Here is a 17,855-nt window from a genome sequence, read left to right as displayed (position 1 = left end):
AAGACTTAGCACAGCCATTTGTGTCTTTTTCTATTCATGTCATGCGCCTCAAACGGTGAGGGGAATTACATTCCACAGCCAACAGAAAAGAACAATACAACTGTGCTGAAAGTGCAGCCAAAATATAAATCCCTATAATGATGCAATGGGGGATAAAAATATATATATATACTAGAAGGTCAATATACTCAGACACACTATACATCCCCACAGAAATATCACAATGATTTCTCCTTAGGCACCCTAAGCACCATTCGATTCCAGACCCTGGCAACACAAGAAGCAGAACACGTGTTCCTTAAATCATGTTAACAAAGGACTATATTCATTCCACCTTTTGGTGATGTGGAAAGCAGTGAAATCCTCTCATGGCAACCCTTTGCTTGGCTGTACTGTAACGCAGAGTGCGTTTTTGCGCTTGACCGCATGGTGGCAACCTGCGCTGCGTTGCCGGCACATCAGCTCCTAATGTTCCCTCATAAAGAACCCGGGACTCGTCCTCATCCGACGCACACCGGCAGCCGGGCTCTCCTCCACGGCAGGCTCCGACCGTGACAGTGTGACTGTGCGTGCAAGTTTCTCCCCCCGCTGCTCTCAATCTCCCCTCTCCGAGCCGCTCAACTTCTTTTCAGCGCTCCCGTCAAACTGAATAGCCGACCTTGACAGTGCGCTGTGGGGAGGATTCGAGTAAAAGTCTGTCCGCTGCTTTGGAAAAAAAAAAAAAAAAGAACTGTAGCCAGTGGCCGCTCGGTTTGCGGACAACGAGGGAAGTTTAAAGTGGAGGCAGAAAAAGGAGGAAACAGCATCTCAAGGACGCAAGAAGTGTCGATGAAAAAGTATGAGGTGCAGCTTGCCTTCGCACAGGTGCAGCGAGGAATGGACTGGATTTGGATTTAACCTGGATTCATCCGACTGAGTTGCTTCCAGTACTTCAAAGAAAGCAACTAAGACTGCCTCGACACTCATCGGAAAATATCCTACGGGGTCTGTGGAACTGGAGCAAATTTGGACTGTAAAACAAATATAGACTCTGTTTGACCGAATTTCTCCGGTCGCGACAGGCTGCAGCGGCGGCTCGGGTTTTGCGCTCCAGGATCCGTGCGCTCTGCCCGGCTCGCGTGGCTCCCCAGACAGGGAGACCCGGCAGGCAGCGGGCGGACACAGGCAGATCAACGCCGGGACTCGGACCCGGTAGCAGGCTTCCAGCTCACCGGGCACTTGTTGTCCAGCTCGACCGGTTTGGGACCATGTTCGAGGACTCCTGGTGCAGATCGATGTGGCGCGCCACATGGATTTTATTTTTTTCCTTACTCATCCAGTCCACACAAGCTCAAGGTAAGAGGGACACCGCCGGGGCACGGTGCCGATTAGTCATCAGGCAGGCCCATTAGTGTCTGTGGCTCCCCCGCTATGCCGGTTGTTTGGTGGCGTTTCCGTTCTGCCGGTATCGGATCTGTGATGTGTTCATTATTCTTTGCCTTTTGCACGCAGCCTATAATTTTCTCATTAGGCTACACATCACTGTGACACACACACACACACACACACACACACACACACAGTCTTAATTGCAGGCTAGTGACACACACACTCACGCGCGCACACACAATGGCATCGCTGCTGTTATTTCATTGATTCAACATTTCAGCGACACTTTTTTCCACGCGTGCTCCTCACAGCCCTGAACTTCACCTAAACCTGAACTTTATGAAGTTGTGATCGCGCACGAGCCGTCTGTATAGATGATAAGACGCATTTGGGGATGCTCAGGTTTTAATGCAGCCCAGTCAATGATGAGGACCCCGCATTTTCTCTCCAGCTGTTCTGATGTTTAGAAACCGTAAATGAATTTTCTAGGTTGAACGTAATGAACGCAATGAATGTCATTAGAAGCCCAGCTGTTAAAAAATGGTAATCTGATTAATAAGTACTAATTAATTCATCAACCCTCTCTCGCGGAAATGAAACTTTGCGCGGCAAACACGTGCGCCAAATAAACAGATACATATGGATGCGCATCCGTTAATGCGCGCGTGCACGACGAGCGTTAGATGGTGAGAATTAATTGGTTCTTGGAGAATTATGCAGCCTGTTTCCCCCCTGAGCATGAGGGGAGCAACAGCCAAGTGTGGCAGTTTGCAGGGAATGAACGGTGTTTTTTTTTTTTTTTTTTTTTTTTACCTTTTTCATGAGTAGTTACTGGCGACTCTCAGCAATAATCCCACAAGATCCCTGTAATATTCCTGTGGAGACTTGGAGTGTGTCTCTGGTGCCCAGCAGAGAGTCTGCTGTAACCTCAGGCCTTCTTGCTTATTCTTTTCACTTCATTATATCCCTCTAGGGTGTTAGCTTTTATGTGATATTTGTATAGCAGACAGTTTTTTTTTTTTCAAAATGATGTTATCATTAATGACAGTTTGTATTTACAGCCAGTAGCTCTGGGACATGAACACCCGTTGAAGATGTTTTCCGGTTCTGAATTGATCTGAATGCATTATAACTGTAAGTTTAGGGGTCTGTAGTTAGCAGCACTGGTCCTTGAGGGTGCTCCAGGAGGTCCCCGGTGGCCTCACTCAGTATCAAAGTGAGCTAATGGAAAATAATTGAAGAGTTATGATCTTGATCAACGGTCTCCTCTGTGTCATCTTCAACCCTTTTAGATGGATCTCTGATGTGTCTTTGACATTTAGAAGTTTGCAAGCCTTCATCTTCACAGCACATGTGTACAACTTGGATTCAACATGTTTGGAAGTATTGATTTCGGGTGACCCTGACACTTGCATGGTGAACAAAAAAAAGCGCTCTTGTTCTTCGCTTTCCACTGCTGCACCCTCACCGCTCAGGTGATTGGGATTCAGGTGTTGCTGCCGCTGCAAGGAGGGAGTATTACCTCTCTGGATAGACTCTAAGCCCTCGGTGGCGCTCACTCAATAATACAATGTAGAGGAGATGAAAAAAAACAAACAAGGCAGATATCCATCATTCATGAGGGCATATCCCGGTGCCTGACATTTACAGGAGATTGATAACTTGTGTGTCCTAGGGATTAAGAATCCTGACATTGTCGCTTCCTTTCTCTCTATAACAGTATCTCTGCCTGCTACTGTCTGTATCTGATTCTTGTCCCCAGTCCTCCCTCTCGCTCCCTCTTAATGCTTATTTAACCAAGCAAGTTAAATAAGAACACATTATTTACAGCAGCGGCCTGGGGAGAAGGTCCTGTCTGCATTTTTTGTCGGTTTGAATGTGCATGGGTGCATGAACCGATATGGCATGCATGTGACTGTGCATGTGTGGAAGTTGGGGATGAAGAGTGCCAGTCACTGACACTCCCTTTGTGCTCAGCCCGTCCAGCAGTGGCCCCTCAGATTTCATTACGTAGTCGCTCCTGCGTCAAAAAAATGTAGGATTTAATTGGACTCACTTCAGACCGTTCGGAGTGCAGCTCATTGAAAGTGACCCCAGTGTGGGCTGCTCTCTTTCCATGTGATGATTAAAGGACATGATGAGGCGAGTAGCATGCCTCTGGATGGACATGTCAGCCACTGCTTGCCACATTTTAATGACCAGTCTACTGAAACGGCTTTTTAACGACGGGAGAACGGCCTTCATCAGAGCAAAGTGCCATGACGTCTTGCCTTAAGGCTTGCTGAGCAGAGAGGGCTAATCTTCAGTTCTTGTATTTTGTATATTGTCATTTATCATCATTGTGCGCAGCAAGAAAAAGGAAGATGTTTCGGTGTTAATAAATACGCTTCAGAACCTGACTGATGGCTACAAAATTTACTCTCGGTCTGGCTGTCGTTTTGATGTTCTTATCTGAAACTCTGAAGCATTCTGCATTTCAAACGAAGGCCCTCTAACACTTAAACAAGCTATTTTTGGTAGCAGACACGTAAGCACGCTCTTGGTTCTCCCTTAAAGCGTGTAAAGAAATATTAAACAGGCCGTCCTCTCAACTCACCCTGGATATTTTGTTCAAAGTGACAGTTATAGGAGCTGTCTGGCCTGTCCCACTGTTCGCTCTCATTCATTTACTGAGGTCATGCCGAGACAATGCTGAGCTCGCCTGCTGTTTTTATCATTTCCAACGCGTCTATTTTGGAGCTCGGAGCAGCGGGGGAGGACTCTATTGGAATGTCATGTTTGGCATACATACTTCGGCATCATTCAACGTCTGCAGATTAGCCTGACTGGCTACAGCTCGACTTTAGGAGCTTTAGAGGGAGTTGAGAACTTCATTCTGTCAGAGGCGTGGCACTCAGACTAACATCCATAAGAATGATTGTGACAGTGTGTGGGGGAGGGGGACCAGGACCCTGGCATACGAATCATCTATGTCATGCCGTTGTCTGGTGAGGCTGTGCAACATGTTTAGAGTGACGGCCTGCTTTTAGCTTACTGTATTCGACATGGACCTTGACACAGTAATAGAAGTCAAGGATGTCATCTCCATTTTAAATCTCTTACGAGATTGGATTGAAATTGTGTGGCTGGAATGAAGCGCGTGCAGTTTGGTAGCACCTCTCGGCTGCTTCAGACGAAATTCATATTGGATGCATTCTTATCACAGGCGACAAAGTAGGGCACATAATCACAGACGTAAAGCGGAAATTTTCAGTGTCCCAGTCAGTGGCTTTCAGATGAAGAGGAAGCTGCGGTTGAACGTGGTAATGTCAGACTGTTGAGATTCCAGCGAGTTCGTCTTTTATTTCCTTGACTCGCCGCCTCGTCTGGTCAGGCGCTTGTGGCATCAAGATGTCCCGTAGTGCAGCCGTGTTGTGTTTGTGTGCACTTGGGACCTTCAGCAGCCGATCTCCAATCCAATGGAGGTAAAACACAGACGGCAAATGTCTGAAGCACAAATGAAGATTATTGATCAAAGCCTCCTTTGATCTTTGACTCAAGCCACTCCTTTATTCGGCAGCAGGCACAAGTGTTCTTTTTGGATTATTTGAAAGTGACATGATGGATTTGGCCAAAGCTGAAGTGAGATAAGCCATAGAAAAAGGTTGAGATAATAGCGCGAGTGATACGTGGAGATACAGTGGGGTTGAGAGAATGTCTCCAGACTACAAATGCCCTGATTTGTCGCACATCTTAACTGACAGACTGGGGATCTCTGTTTCCTTGTAGCAGCTGTGCCCTGTGAAATGATTTGCAAAAAAAAGGAAAGAAAAAAAAAAAGTGTGGCTGTCCCAGATCCCTGCAGCCAGCGCTTTGGCAAAAGGTCGCAACGTATCGCTTTTAGTATTCAGGGCTGGCGAGAAAACTCATGGTCAAAGTCTAGTGATAGATTTCTCAGAGGGATGTCTAGAGTTTCACTGTGCTACGTTCAATAAAACAAAACTTCCCACCCAAGGTCTCTGGTAGTGGCAAGTCCGAGAGAGAGGCGTAACTGAAAGACCTTTTTGTTTTTCCTCTCTAGAAAGCACTGCAGAGCTCTTGCGAGTGAGGCTGTTTTTATTGATCTGGGCCCAGTTTCTCAATACCAGTCAATTGAAGAGGTTAAGAGTGTTTCTAAGTGGGACTCAGTGTTCTTAAATTTGTACAGGGCCGCTCTGAAAAACAAGAAACAAAATCAGAGCATGCTAATGGCTTACATATTAAAACACTAAACAGAAATCCAATTAAACCCACAATATCCATTGTCCGCTGGTAAAAAAGTAAATGTAAGAAAGTAAACTGTGATTTCATGTGTTTGGCTTTTGCTTCTGTCAGCTGCAGGATTATTTAAAAACAGTTACTTTAAAGCAGAATTTTGGTGCAGTTCAGAATATTTTTCTTTTCTTTCTCCATTAATGTCCTCTTCGGTCTCTTTGTGTGTGTCACGATGGCCGTAGAGCATCTAGTGGTGTGAACATCAGCGCTCCCTCAGTGTTTCGACCTCCCAGTCTGGTCCAAGCAGACACAGCTAGCTGCACCAGTTTCACCGACATAGCTCATGTGTGACTTCGTGCTGTAAAGCACTTATTGTGGGGGATGGCCTTCACCTACCCAACTTACACAGTGCAAGAACTTAGTGAGTGGGCACCTTTCTCCCTATTGCATGTCAGTGTACCATCAAATGGATTTTGAACAGTTACATAATGCTGCTGTAGTGCAAGTGAACACATATTAAACCACTGCTAAACCACAAGGGCATCTTTATGTGACTAAGAGGAGCAAGAGAAGGAGGATGAGGAGGAGGAGAATGGTGACACATTCACAGATAGACAATGGCAGTTTTATTTAGATGCACAGATACTCAATACATGATCTCACACATTCCTTAAATATGCTCTTTAACCACAGTGCTACTATATATTTTCTGTTTAGTGTGGCTGTGGCCAAAGGCGAAGCTTCAGGATCAGTTGAGTGAATCTGAAGGACCCCATCAGTGAACCTCTCGCCTATTGATGGCCATAAACACAGCACAGCACTTTTCACACTCCCTCTTCTGGATACACAGACCTGCTTTACGCAGCACAGTAGTAGGACTCATAACAGTCAATACGCGCTGCTTGTTATTACTGTAATTATTACGTTCTATTATTACTCTGGCAGCTTTGTTGAAACATCTCCTGCTAAAACCCCAGAAAAGAACTTGCGTGCATCAGTGTGCGTGGATAACAACATAACTTTTATCTGCATTGATCAGCAGGCACTCTTTTGTTCATTATTAATATGAATATATATGACAAGAAAGTGTCATCATTGCATCTTTAGCGCTTCAGCCACTTCTGTCGGGGCCTGCTGTGTCCTCATTTTCACTGTGTGAAGATGCCTGCGTTTGTGCAGCCGTGTAAATGTGTGAGGAGGCAAGGGAGGGAAGTCTAGAGATGTGTGAATATGTGTCAAGCATCTTTGTCTCGAGCTTCATCAAGGTTTAATCTACGCTGCAACATCCTGCCAAACTCAGTCTGATTTCCCTGCATTTAGTATCATCTGATTATATCGGATAATCCTGCATATTAACAGTATCAAAAAGGCATGGTGGTAGAACGGCTGTGTAAATTCTGCTGTAATCAAAGCTATCTGATTTACACTCAAATCAGGGCTCCAGACTAACTTTTCCAATGGTAGCATCGGCACATGATTTGGTTGCACCTTTTTTGCGCCACTATTTTAGATGTAAGATGCGCAAGTTTGTAGCTCAACGTAGCGCAACATGCGTTTTTCTTGTTCTTTCTGTTGTTGGGGTAAGTGCAGTGCTTTTGATATGGTAATTTCATATATTCTTGCTGACTCAAAGCTAATGTTAGAGCAAGCCTTAGCTAACATGGCTACTATTAGCCTAGCCACCATAGCCAGCCTGACATTAACCAGGCATATTATTTACTATTCACCGTAAATATTTTGAATAAGTAACCGGTTTCTGTCATCGTGGCTTGAGCTGTTCTCTGCCAGCACAGATATAATTGGTGTCAGCGTTGGTGTATTTTCTCACTGTGATCTATCTTCAGATACCCTGAAATGACAGTCGGTGTATGTATTGATTGCACCTGATATAGTTGTAAATTCCAACATTCGCGTGAGCCATTTTCATCTGTCATTTAAATTTGTGCATTCGTATGTCTAAAATGGTGCATCTGCGTGTAGAACTGCAGGAGTTGTTTGCAGACTGGAGACTGCAAATTTAAGCAGGCAAACACACAAACATCCCTTTGAAACCTCTTAAATGAGTAGTGAGGGCAGAAGGGCTCATGGTTCTGACTGGTGCCAGAGCATGAGCGGTTGTAAGGTCGCATTCAGGCTGACTTTAGCCCTGCATGTAAAACGCTGCCCTCTCATTGAGTTGAATGAGGCCTGTCTGGCAGCTCCATCAACAAAACCACAGGTATCCAGCATAAATACTGAATGTGGCGCAACATTTAATGCAACTTAATGCGATATCATCTAACAAGATGGTGCAAGGCCAATCAGATACATGCAAGTACACATTCCTGGTGGATTATTTGTGAGGTACACTGTGTTTCTAGTGTTTACCTTGTGATCATCGCTGCCGAAAATAAAACTGTTGCCCTTGCCTTTTTAGAGTTAAGTAAATTATAAAGCACTGTGCAGCTTTTGGCTTTTGAGAAGCCTTCAAATTCATAGCTCTGTTATTCAAACTGCGCCCTAAAGTAACACACCCCCAACTGACCCACCAAGCAACTCGTTGCATTGTTTCAACACTGGGGTGATTTCGGTCTGAATGCCCACTAAGGGAATTAGTAGCACATTGTAACACCGTGGCAATTTCAGCACTGACAGACAGATTATATCCTTGCAGCTAAATGACTCCAGACTTACACAATCTAGAAAGGAAAAACATTCCTCGACAAGAGCCATGAACCAGCATCATCATGTATTGAAACAGCAAGCATGGAAGGCTTAAAACATTTCCTCTAACTCACTAAAAAGCTACTATTTTAGGATATGCATGCTTTGGAAGGACTTTGGATTTTGTGGCAGTAAAATTCAAAGAAATCCACCTTGGCTTAAGCACTTTAATGCAGCGGGCCAAGATAAGGTCAGCCTAACTCGGGCAAGATGACATAAAAATGGTGCCACCAGCTCCGGCTCGCTCCTCAGAGGGTGCTTCTGGGTGACAATGGTACAGCGTAATCAATGTCATTTCACAGCTATCTGCTCACTTACCACATTTGCCTCCAAATTCTCTCATTGGCATGCCGGTCACTTTTCATTTCTCTCTCTCATCTCATGAAGTACATTCGACGAACTTTAATCCCAAAATTTCAGACAGGCCTGCTCTTTGAAACACCGGTTATATAACCCCAGAAAGATGACTATTGAATTGCAAAGAAAAAGATTTAGGATTGTACTGTTGTTTTTCCCTTGTGCAGCCCAGGCAGTTTGACCGGAACAAGAAGTGTTGGGCTGAAGCGAAGATGTAGCAGCCCTATTCACAAATAGTTTCTTTGTAAGCTCCTGCCATCGGGCCTGTCTGGAACACAGCACAAAGCAGTCTGGTTAGTGTTTGCCAGGGCTGTCCTATTTGTCTTGCATGGTTATTAATTTGGGTTATGTACTGTGCAGAGTGGTAAAAGAGGCCACCCAAGCCAGCTGGGAATTCTCACCATCCACTCAGATGGACAAGGGTCACTGTAAAACGACCTGTTGGAGTTCTTCTCGATGAAAACAGAGGGACCACTTGTCCCCCTTTTGGCTTTCGTAATGACAGGCTGATTATCATTTTTCAGCCATACATCCTAATTGTGCCACTGACTGAAGCGGATTACACAAGTATTGTTGATTGTCTTTTTTCACTGACCTAGTCTTAAACAGCTCCTTTGATCATCCCGCCATGCATTTGGACGAGGTGGATTACTTGCAGACGCATTACTGCTGTCTGTGGCTTGTGTTTGTGAGTGCATGTGCAGTCACAAACACAAGCCACAGTTTTCATGTACGGTCTGTCTTACATTTATTTAGATGATTAGAATGAATGTATTTGGTAAAGCTAAGCTTGTATGCACCAGTATTTACAGGTGGTAGTATTTATCCTTTGATGAACAGTAAGGAGAACACTGATAGCTTACATGTGTATTGTACTTGGCTTTTCAGAGCACCAAAGCGTTTTTTATTTGAAGCTGTTTCTGCTTTCAATCCACTACCACACATGTGTGTCGCAACAATAAAGCTTTGGCCCAAACAAGGCTTTTCACTGATAATGGTTTAGGGATTTATGGTAGGGCATTCCAACTTCTTTTAATATCACTGGTGAAAGCCTATTACGTGTTTTCATATCCACTCAGCTGAACCAACCCACTGTTCTGCACTCCTAAATTAGCACCTGGTGGCCCTCTGCACGTTTACACCTCACATTAGATCCAGCTGCGCAATTCCTAGTAGTGAGCGTGATCTGCTCCTGCACATGTCCTTCAAAGTGGGCTCCAAAATGACCTCTGAAAAATAATAAGCCAGAGGTACGGATGTGATTATGGACTTGAACTTTTCCCTCACCATTAAAGAGGGCCATTATGCATGCGGCGACAGGCAGGGGGGAGCCAGAGTCAAGGCTTGTTTACCATCATCATCCCTCGTCTGGCTAGATGGAAATGAGCACAGACCGTAGAGTGACACTAGCTTCAGGAGGCCCCCAAACCTGGCCCACTCATGCGGATCCTTGTGTGTTTATAATAGAAATGCACTCAGATTGGCTGGGGGCTTGGGAAACCACCCCTGAACCCAGTAATTGCTGTTCCCTCAGGGAGGTGTTTGTGTGTGTGTGTGTGTGTGTGTGTGTCTGCAGGTGAACTGTGAATTTATATGCACATGCGAGCGGTTGTGTGTCTGTGTACAAGTGGGCAGTCCGAGCCCATGGGCCGGTAAGCAGTCCGTTAGCTATTATCACGACCCTGACATGCTGCCACACACTGGGCTCCCCTGGAGCTGTAACAGTCCCCCTGCAGCGCTGGATGAACAAAAAGATGGGGAAAAAAAACCCTGCACTCTAGTTCATGGAGTTCATGAGGGGGCATTAAACTGAGAATGCCCAGAGCCATATATTATGTGAATTAAAATGGACCAGCCTAAACTGCTCCTCTTTTCTGCATAGTTTGGTACCACTGGCATGATTCTCTCGAAGAAGAAGCCGGATGACAAGCAAATCAATGTAATGGCTTAGATAGGGATGGTGGAGGGCCTGATCGATTCTGACAATCACGCCATCTTTAACAGACATCTCATCAAAGGCCCATTCCCTTTTTCGCCATCCCATTACCCATCTATCCAGCACTTGGATCCGCTGCCTATTTACCCATCCCATGCAGGAATAATGGGGCCTTCACCCCCAGTTGGATTAATCAGCCATAACCATATGCTACCGTGTGCAATTACGCTGCAATTTTGACCAAGGGAAACAGCTGTTGCCATTTGAAAGGGTGGAATAAGATTGTAATTGCCTTAACTTTGATTTGTGGGGTGCTTTGATTTGATGAGAGAACACATTTTTATGCTTTACATAATAACGCGGAATGAAGAGAACTATTAGAACATGAGACTTTCTCCGCTTCCAGCTTCCAGATGCATTCAGAGGATAACCTTGCTGTTATGAGCTATTACTCACACATTATAGAAGGAATGAGTATGTTTATTCATTTGGGTTTGAATGGGCTTTCTATTTTCGGAAGATGTGTTTTAGATCCAATCATCTAATGACATTTGAATATATTTATGCATGGCGGCGCCTTAACATTTCGATACAGGATCCGTCGCTCTAATCCCCCAGGTAAGGCAGCCGCATCAATGCGATGCTTGCTCAAATCCTTTACACGTCAGCATCCAGTACCTTTTATCTGTCCGCCTTCTTGTTTATACCCTCTTTTTTATTAATTTGCTGTTTTTGATGACAAAACCTGTCAAAGCAGAGAGTCTGTGATGCATTTGTGGTCATGCACAGGAATCCTAGAATTAAACTCCATAACACCCTTTCTTTTTTGTCCCGGGCTGTTGGAATGCTGGTGGGTGTACACAAATGATGCAGCTGACCTCAGACAGGGTTTACTAATTATTATTCCAGATTTGTCCAGTTGGAGAGATCTGCGACTGTTCAAAAAAATTGCAAAGTTGAGTGAAAATACTTGGATAGCTTCAGTGAAAGTCACTGTGTGAGTCCATTGCCTTCCTCTTTCCTTGCCCCAGGTTTCTTTTGCACTCCCCTTGGATGCTACTCTTCACCTGCCTCAGGCTTGTCTCAGGTGTTTCGACTTCAAATGCATCTTGTTTCTCTGCTACAGTAAAATAAAACAGCTCACAACAGGTCTCGTAACCGCTTGAGCTGCAACCCTGATTCCGAAAAAAAAGTTGTGGCTCTGTGTAAAACGAAAATAAAAACAGAAAGCAATCAATTGTAGACAAACTGTGTTTACTGACAACGGTTTTACGACGTGTTCCTGAGCTCATGCAGTAATATCCTTTCTACAATCATGTGCTCACAAAGTGGTGAACCTCAGTGTCTTTGTACTGCTTTCAGTATATATGTCAAAAAAGGATTAGCAAGTTATCACATTCTGTTTTAATTATGTTTTACACAGCGCCCCAACTTTTTTGGAATCAGGGTTGTAGAAAGCCCATCGTGAAAGGCACGAGCACAGATTCTGTGCCGTCTGCAGGGTTTTTGTCTTGGATTTTCACAAGTTTGTCTGAGACAGGCGAATCGTGGAAGAAAAAGTGGTGTAGTCTGCACGAGGTTTTAGACCCACCATTCGTTGGAGTGCTAACAAATGGATTTTCTTCAAATCCCAGCGATCGTATTCACAAGATAAACAGCAGCTAGATGGAAGATGGAGAAAGAGAAAGTCCAGGAGGATGGTAGTTGAAGTGGAAACACATGGGACATTAAACGAAACGCAGTATGACAGTTAAGTTGGAGCTCGAGTGTTCGCCATAATGGAAGAGACTGTTCATCAGAGTCTGATATGTTGAATACTGTGAGGAGAATTCTAGGTGGATCCCTCCATTTTCCAGCCTCATTTTTGCACTTGTCAGTAGACTAGACAGCACATGAGGCACTGTTTGAATTTTTCATATGACTGGCAATTACTGGCTTTCTTTTCTGGAGCTTTTAAAGGAGGATATACTAAATGATACATCTCTTTTCTGCAGTTGTCAGACATTCTGTGTCTTTTTGTAATTAGCCAAAGAGTGAACTTTGCACTGATTGAGAGCTACAAACGACATAATGTATTAATGAGATGTCTTTTTCGTGCATCAGCTGCGTGAGGCCAATATTTCCTCCTCTTTTAACAATACAATGAATGACTACTCCCTGGCGCTGCTTTGAAAGCTGCTCTCATTTAAATTTTTGAAACCTGTTCTTATTTTTCTTTTTGTGTGTGTGTGTGTGTGTGCTTGTTTGACGTGTAAGGGCCAGTCTCAAGAGATTTAAGGCATGGTTCCTTCAACAGAACGCATCTCACATCTCCAAAAAAAGAATGTTCTCTGTTGGTGCCTTCACATTGATCATGGACGCCTATGATATTGCTTTTGAAGAGCTCCTTTTGACTCCTGCCAGACATCATGTAAACACCAAGCACTATTCAAATGATAGCAGATGTACTTCACAAACGTCTTCTTGTGTGAATGGAGCGACACACACACAGAGGGGGAGATACAGAAAGAAAAGACAGAACATGATGGCAGCATCACCAATTAATTTGAAGCTAATCAAAGACTTTGTTTGAAACTTTTGGAGCTGTCTTACATTTTTATCACTTGAATACTGACAGCTCCCCATTGGTTTCTGCTTAGACACTTAAGATCTGATGGAAGCTGCCAATTGAGATTACAGGTCTTCACTGGTCCAAAAATTGTTCGTCTGTTATCTGAAAACTGGGATCTCAACCCATGCAGATCTGGGAAAGTAGGACCCAAACCTGGCTGGGAGATACAGACCCAATCAGTGCTGATTTCACAGCTGTTTGCTATGAACAAGGTAACGTTAATATACAAGCTGTCAAAATGAAATTTTGTGTCTTCCCTAATTTAACGTTAGCAGCTCTCTTTGCTGTGCCTGTGAGGCGTAATCCATCCTCCTTGCCGAGAAAGTGGGTAAAGCACATCCAGGTTTCCTGTTATTGTTCTCGTGCTGGCTGAAACAGCATGGCGAATCCACTCATTATTTCATCTTAACTTGCTGTCAACGGCTGCCTCTCGTTTAGAATTAGCCCTGCAGTTTTCTTGCATCTAGCATATTAAAGATGACTACTACTGTTTGCCCTTTTGAACTGTAATAATGGCTGCTCGCTCATCGCCACGACTGCTATCGTTAGCATTGCTAATTTTCCATCATCTGTCCTCTCCGAGACAAGCCTGTTGCGGCTCTTGTGGTTTCCTGCCTGCTCTTTCCTATCCGAATGTTCCAGTGATGCGACTTATATTCATTTGCTGGAGACTTAGCCTAAACATAACCATAACCACAACTTGCCTAAACCAAACCTTAACCCAAGTATTCACCCTAAAAGTTAATGATATGTATCCACACACACTCATCCACTCAGGTATTACAAAGACCGGGCACCCACGGTAATAGAATGGGACCCGATCTGGACCCTTTGACTGCATAAACCATAGATTCGAACCTATACGGGTCCTGAATTGGGTCTGGGGTCCACGGGCTCAGGTCTATGCATGAAGACTTCTGAGAATCCTGCTTTAACAGACTCTGAGAGGTGGAAGAACAATGCCCACGTTGAGAGGATGCTCTCACAGGTCTTCTTTACACTTTACACTTGAGCAGTTACACAATTGTAAATTTGTGAGATTAACATCTTGATTATCATTTGCTTGGATGCACTTTACAGATGACCAAGTCACTTAACACTCTTAACAGTCTACTTAATGAGAATGACCCGATGATAATGGAAGGTGGCAGAGTGAGATGGATGATTGGACGCAGGGCTTTGACCTGCGGCGTTACTATCGCTTGACCTCCACTCGAGCACACTCGTAGGTAGCCTTGCTAGCGCCTCGCTCACGTTCACGGATGCGACGCCCGCTCACACAAACATGCACACCTTCACATTTCTGCCCCAGATGTGTATTAGTCACACAAAGATAATCACTCTCTCTCTGTGCCGAGCAGAACAGGCAGGAAGTGCTCCATCCATCTTGATTTGTCAATAGTTACAATTTTAATTACACCTGAGTGCTGTCAGCCTGCCAAGCTGGGCGGGGAGTATTGATTCTCTCCAGCTAATTGATTAATTGCTATGTTCAAGGGGGGAGTTTTCCCTCCACCCCCCATTTCTTATTTTGCCATACCCCTCATTTTCTCTCTCTGTATATTGTGTTTAAGGAGTGTTAAGCTTTCACCTGCAGGCAGAGTCCTGTTGTGTGGGAAAGTCAGGGGGCTGTAAAGAAGACCGGCCATATTTTACTCTAGTTGGAGAGTGGCATATTAAGGAGAAGGGGGCTTATTGTTACTGTAGAGCAATAGGTAACGGCTGAGCACAAGGCAAAGGATGCAGTACATCACTGCAGCCATTATGTGACAGTTAATGGGGGCTAGAGATTTGAAGGCACAGCTGCCAGAGTCCTTTTACTCAAAACTCTAGCTTAAATTTGTGTGGCTGTTTTTCAAACAGCTCAACTGTCTGGTGGGATGGGCTCCTACTGTTTTAATGCCATTTTAGAAGACAATATACGCCAGTGACCAAAACAGTGTGGACAGCCCAGTGGATTGGCGAGCACCACCACCGTCCCTAAATCTTCCTTTGTGCCTGGCAGAAGTCTTTAAACCTCTCATAAAATGACAGAACTCTGGAGCTGCTGTATCACAGCCAACCAGACGGCCTACCTCCCCAACTACAGTGGACATGAAATGAGCCCACTTAAAGGGCTAATTTTACCATTGTCAGTCATTTAACCCCTGGAGAATTTATTGGGTATCAAGTCTTAAAGATGTCATGTCGTTCAGTAACACATTTCGATACCTGAAGAGGAAATATCATCAGTAAGCCAATAAGAATGCAGCCAAAATCTAATAATGCTAGTGATTGGCTGTCTTATGTTAGACGTCGTGGAGGCATGCAAACAACTAAGCCACCTTTATGCCCCTTGTTAGCTGGCCAGTGCAGCTAACCCGCGTCAGCTCGTCAGTAAGTCCGTTCACGACATCGTCCACCGGCGCATCCTCTCCACACCACCGCCAGGGTGGATGGTTTCTGACGGCGAACGTGGTGTTGCTTGCAGACCGACAGGTAAAAGGAGCGGACTGTCCTGAAGTTGACATGGAGCATGATTGTCAGACCGACGCTAGCTGCTCTTTAGCACAGAGAAGTAAGCGATCTCACTCTGCCGCTACTTCCCAATACCACAAACATTATGTCGGATTAGAATAAACACTGCAATGGCTGTTGCTGCAGTTTACTGTTTGCTATTAATGCTCCCCTTGATATTTACTCAGATTTTTATATAGTCCAATACTGTACAGATGTTTACCAGTTTATTCATTTTAGTCCAGTTAACCACGATGAGTCAACTGCAGAGTAAAAAACTGTTTCTCAGCTGGTCCCAGGTCTTTGAACGGCTTCTTCCTTTGAAGGAAATAATTGTATCATAATGTGTAATGCAATTTTCTTTTTGCTAAAATCAATTTTCTAAAATTGGCACCGATTAAAGTATCATTCATGAATTGGTATCAAGGTCAAGGTATCAGATCCTGCATGAAAAATGTTTGAAGAGTATTTTCTGAAAATCTAAAACCTCATATTAGTAGTCGTGGTTTAATGTTGTTGAACACCATAAAAGAGTACAATTAACTTTTGATAAACTCTTTTTATATAATAATATTTTTATATGTGACAACCTTTATAAAAGATTTGATGATATTGATAAAATAAGTCGAAAGCTAAACACTCCAGCGCCCTCAGTCTCTGACTATGGTGGTATTTCTGTGGTCATATTGTAAATTCCTCCTGGGTCTTTTAAATATTTATACTCAGTGTGTGGGCTATCTTTAAATGAAGGAGTTAATGAGTGTTTTGACAGTGTTTGTTTCTTCTGAGGCCAGAGGGGTTGAGGAGTTATAGCAAGCATGGTGAGTAATGGAAAGACTGGAGATGAGCAGGAACCAACAGACAATCGTGCATCATCCTGAGTTTATATTTGATGATACATCACAAAGATTACATGCAAAGGCGAAAGAAGAAGCATCAGTCAGCTGTAATTCTTCGCCCTGGCTCTAGAAGTGAATTTATTGTTTAAAGATGTCCTGACCAAAACATACTAGTGGAAATCCATAACTGGGCTGATTGTATTTGCTTGGAGCACACGCGATTGGTTGACCCCCGTTTAGTTCCCGTTTTAACTTTTCACGCAACAGTTTTAGATTTGTGAATGGTGAATGTGACACGCATAGCACAAGCCATGTCGTTCACTGATGGTAGAATACAGTCAGGTACTCAAGGCAAGCCACAAAGGGATCCATAGATGTGCATTCCAGGAATAGTTCGCATTGGTCGTCCTCACTTATGACAACCTACAGGCAATTTATGAGAAGTCACAGGCAACATTAATTGTACATAACAAAGATGGAAAACGGTCAAGTATGCTCACTCCCTGCTCGCTCAGTGGTAGTAAAATATAGTCAGAGAAGCCTTGAAGAGGTGCTTTTCAGTGCGACTGCAACAATGAAGAAAAGCCTTCCTGTGATGGTCAATTACTTCCTCTTTCATTCCTTCTGGAAGCTGTAGAATACAACACAACCTACGCACAGGTTGGCTAGCCCTCAGTCCCTCGTGGTTATTGCTCACACAGATACACACACGCATGTGCACACGCATACACCGCTGCATGAAAAATGGCATTTTATGCCGTGGGCCTTGTTCTTGTAAACACTATCTGAAAAAACAAACACACAAAGACAGAGTGCTGCATGCTTAAGACCACCCGTCACACACACCCATCGCACACGCCTGCACACACACACACACACAAACACTGACAAGCAGCACTGTTTCATTCCTCGTCTGTTTCTTTCTTCTCCTGTGGGATCCAGGAAATGATTGCATGAGGATGTAACGGTCTTTACAGACCACGAAAACAAAGTGATGCACTCTTAGAGGGGCAGGAAAAAGTGAGACACAGAAAAAGCTGTTTCTTTGAGTTGTCGGCAAAGCTGAAAGTGCACAACTCGAGCTTCCTGGTGTGACACTTTTTTGTTTGATTGGTTTTGTAAGCTTTAAATGAACACTGACATTTTGGGAAATCTATATTTTTTTTTTTTTTGCCATTTTACCCACAGACAGATGAGACGATTGATATCTAGCACAAGTGTTGGGTCTGTTACATAAATGTCCTACATAGAAAAGGTGCTGTCTTCTGAAGTATCACTGATGTTTTTATACTTTATATATTTAGTACAAATT

General features: G+C 44.0%; 1 protein-coding gene across 1 annotated transcript in view; it reads left to right on the top strand.

The window, feature by feature from the left end:
* The first annotated feature begins 542 nt into the window (after positions 1-542).
* sdk2b (sidekick cell adhesion molecule 2b) overlaps positions 543-17,855 on the top strand; it is a 248,762-nt gene continuing 231,449 nt past the window's right edge. The window contains exon 1 of the mRNA XM_076759286.1: positions 543-1,335. Within this exon, the coding sequence (XP_076615401.1) occupies positions 1,248-1,335 (88 nt within the window). The 5' untranslated portion in view covers positions 543-1,247. The remainder of the gene's footprint in view (positions 1,336-17,855) is intronic.

This window comes from Chaetodon auriga, chromosome 20 (assembly GCF_051107435.1).
Source record: "Chaetodon auriga isolate fChaAug3 chromosome 20, fChaAug3.hap1, whole genome shotgun sequence".
NCBI lineage: Eukaryota > Metazoa > Chordata > Actinopteri > Chaetodontiformes > Chaetodontidae > Chaetodon > Chaetodon auriga.
The sequence above is the reverse complement of the archived record's forward strand: the minus strand, read 5'-3'. Positions and strand labels throughout refer to the sequence as shown.